At 40.2% G+C, this 1,648-nt stretch overlaps 1 protein-coding gene across 1 annotated transcript; it reads right to left on the reverse strand.

Annotated features, from left to right (window-relative positions):
- Window positions 1-292: 292 nt before the first annotated feature.
- On the reverse strand, window positions 293-1,405 carry LOC123539287 (piggyBac transposable element-derived protein 4-like). Its single transcript, XM_045323855.2, has one exon. The coding sequence runs from the start codon at window positions 1,403-1,405 to the stop codon at window positions 293-295; it is 1,113 nt and encodes a 370-aa protein (XP_045179790.2).
- Window positions 1,406-1,648: the final 243 nt, after the last annotated feature.

Raw genomic sequence — 1,648 nt, forward strand, 5'->3', positions numbered from 1 at the left:
TCTGTTGGTGATTTGGTGATTCCTTCATCAGAATATAGGCTCCAACTATGGCAAGATCAACTAAAAACCAGAAAAGATATTTCCACCACTTGGCTGACTTCCGCGCTAGACTGTACATTGCCCGTAGCTGATCCGCATGGTCAACACCGTTCATGTACTTTGTGTAATTTCGTACGGACTCCGGGCAAGAAACATCTTTCTGACTTCCGTCTTTCTGCCTTCGTTGAACTGTTGTCCTCGGCGTTGTTGGATCGAAGTTTGTAGATAAAATGAATACGGTCTTCTTGTCCCTTCAAGCTGTCGCAACCATGTTTCCTTTCTGCATCGTGATAGATGTCCCTTGTTCCTTCAGCTTCTGCTGTTTTATTTCGTCCGGAATTCCTCGTCTGTTGGATCTAAATGTTCCACACGCGTAAGTTCCTTGCTGTTGTAATTCCTCGAATAGTCCTACCGTAGTGAAATAATTGTCACAATACACATGATGTCCGCGATTCAAAATTGGTGTTACTAAATCCATCACAACTCGTTCCCCTAAACCCTTGTCTCCGTTACGGTTCTCCTTACCTAAATACACTTGAATGTCATTCACATATCCATTGTGAGAGTCCGCCCTTACCCACACGTTGATCCCACGTTTAGTCGGCTTCATTGGCACATATTGTTTGAATCCTAAGCGACCGGTATATCCAATCAAAGCCTCATCAACTGTCGTTTCACGGTGCGGTTTATAATTGGCCATCAAATTTACACGCACGGCTTCAAGAATCGGTCGAACATGTGAAAGTTTGTCATGGCCTGGTTGTCCGCGTGCCGGATTGCATGATGTGTCAGCTACGTGGAAGTACTTACTGATTTTATCATACCGATCGCGTGTCATTCTCTCTTTTATTCCACATGGACTAAACATAGGATCACTACTCCAGTACATATCCAAATTTGGTGCTGCAATAATCCCCATCACAATCTGAAATCCAAGATAGGCTCTTATTTCACTAAATGTAACGTTCCTCCATTTATCATCAGGTTTCTCCAGTTGCTTTTTTGTTGCATATTTGTTGGTCTCATCCACGATTTGTTGAATCATCTGGGGTGTGAATAATAAATTTAAAAAATCCATTTCAGTTTTATTTACATCCATAATCACGGAAGGTCCCGGATTTCCACTGAAAACGTTAACATTTATCGGTCTAAAATTTGCACTCCATTCTTGTACCCCACCCACTTCCTTGTCACGTCGGTTCACATTCTGTCGCTGAATTAAGTCAACTAAAGGCACATCGTCGTCAGAATCATCATCACTAGACATAGAAATATCTGAATCATTCACGGTTTCATTAAATCCCATCATATATTCCATTTCTGTGTCGTCTATATCCGAAAAATCATTGTCATGAAAGCTCGCCATGTTTACAATTTTTGTTTTTCTTTCGTTTTGAAACTCCCGCATTTACATAAGAATAAAACAGATTATACTTGTCCAATCAAAATATTTTTAACATCATTGCGAAGTTAAAGCTTTTATCTGATTGGCTAAATATTTGGGAAAGCCCTTTGTGTTTATAATTTTAAACCAATCAAACGTTTTTTAACAAGGGGTTGATCACGCATTAATACGGGACCCGACTTACACTATATCGTTATCATCACG

Source organism: Mercenaria mercenaria, chromosome 8, assembly GCF_021730395.1.
Source record: "Mercenaria mercenaria strain notata chromosome 8, MADL_Memer_1, whole genome shotgun sequence".
Classification (NCBI taxonomy): Eukaryota; Metazoa; Mollusca; class Bivalvia; order Venerida; family Veneridae; genus Mercenaria; species Mercenaria mercenaria.

Coding starts and splice junctions, on each gene's coding strand:
- LOC123539287 (XM_045323855.2), bottom strand. CDS start 1,405: ATGGCGAGCTTTCATGACAATGATTTTTCGGATATAGACGACACAGAA.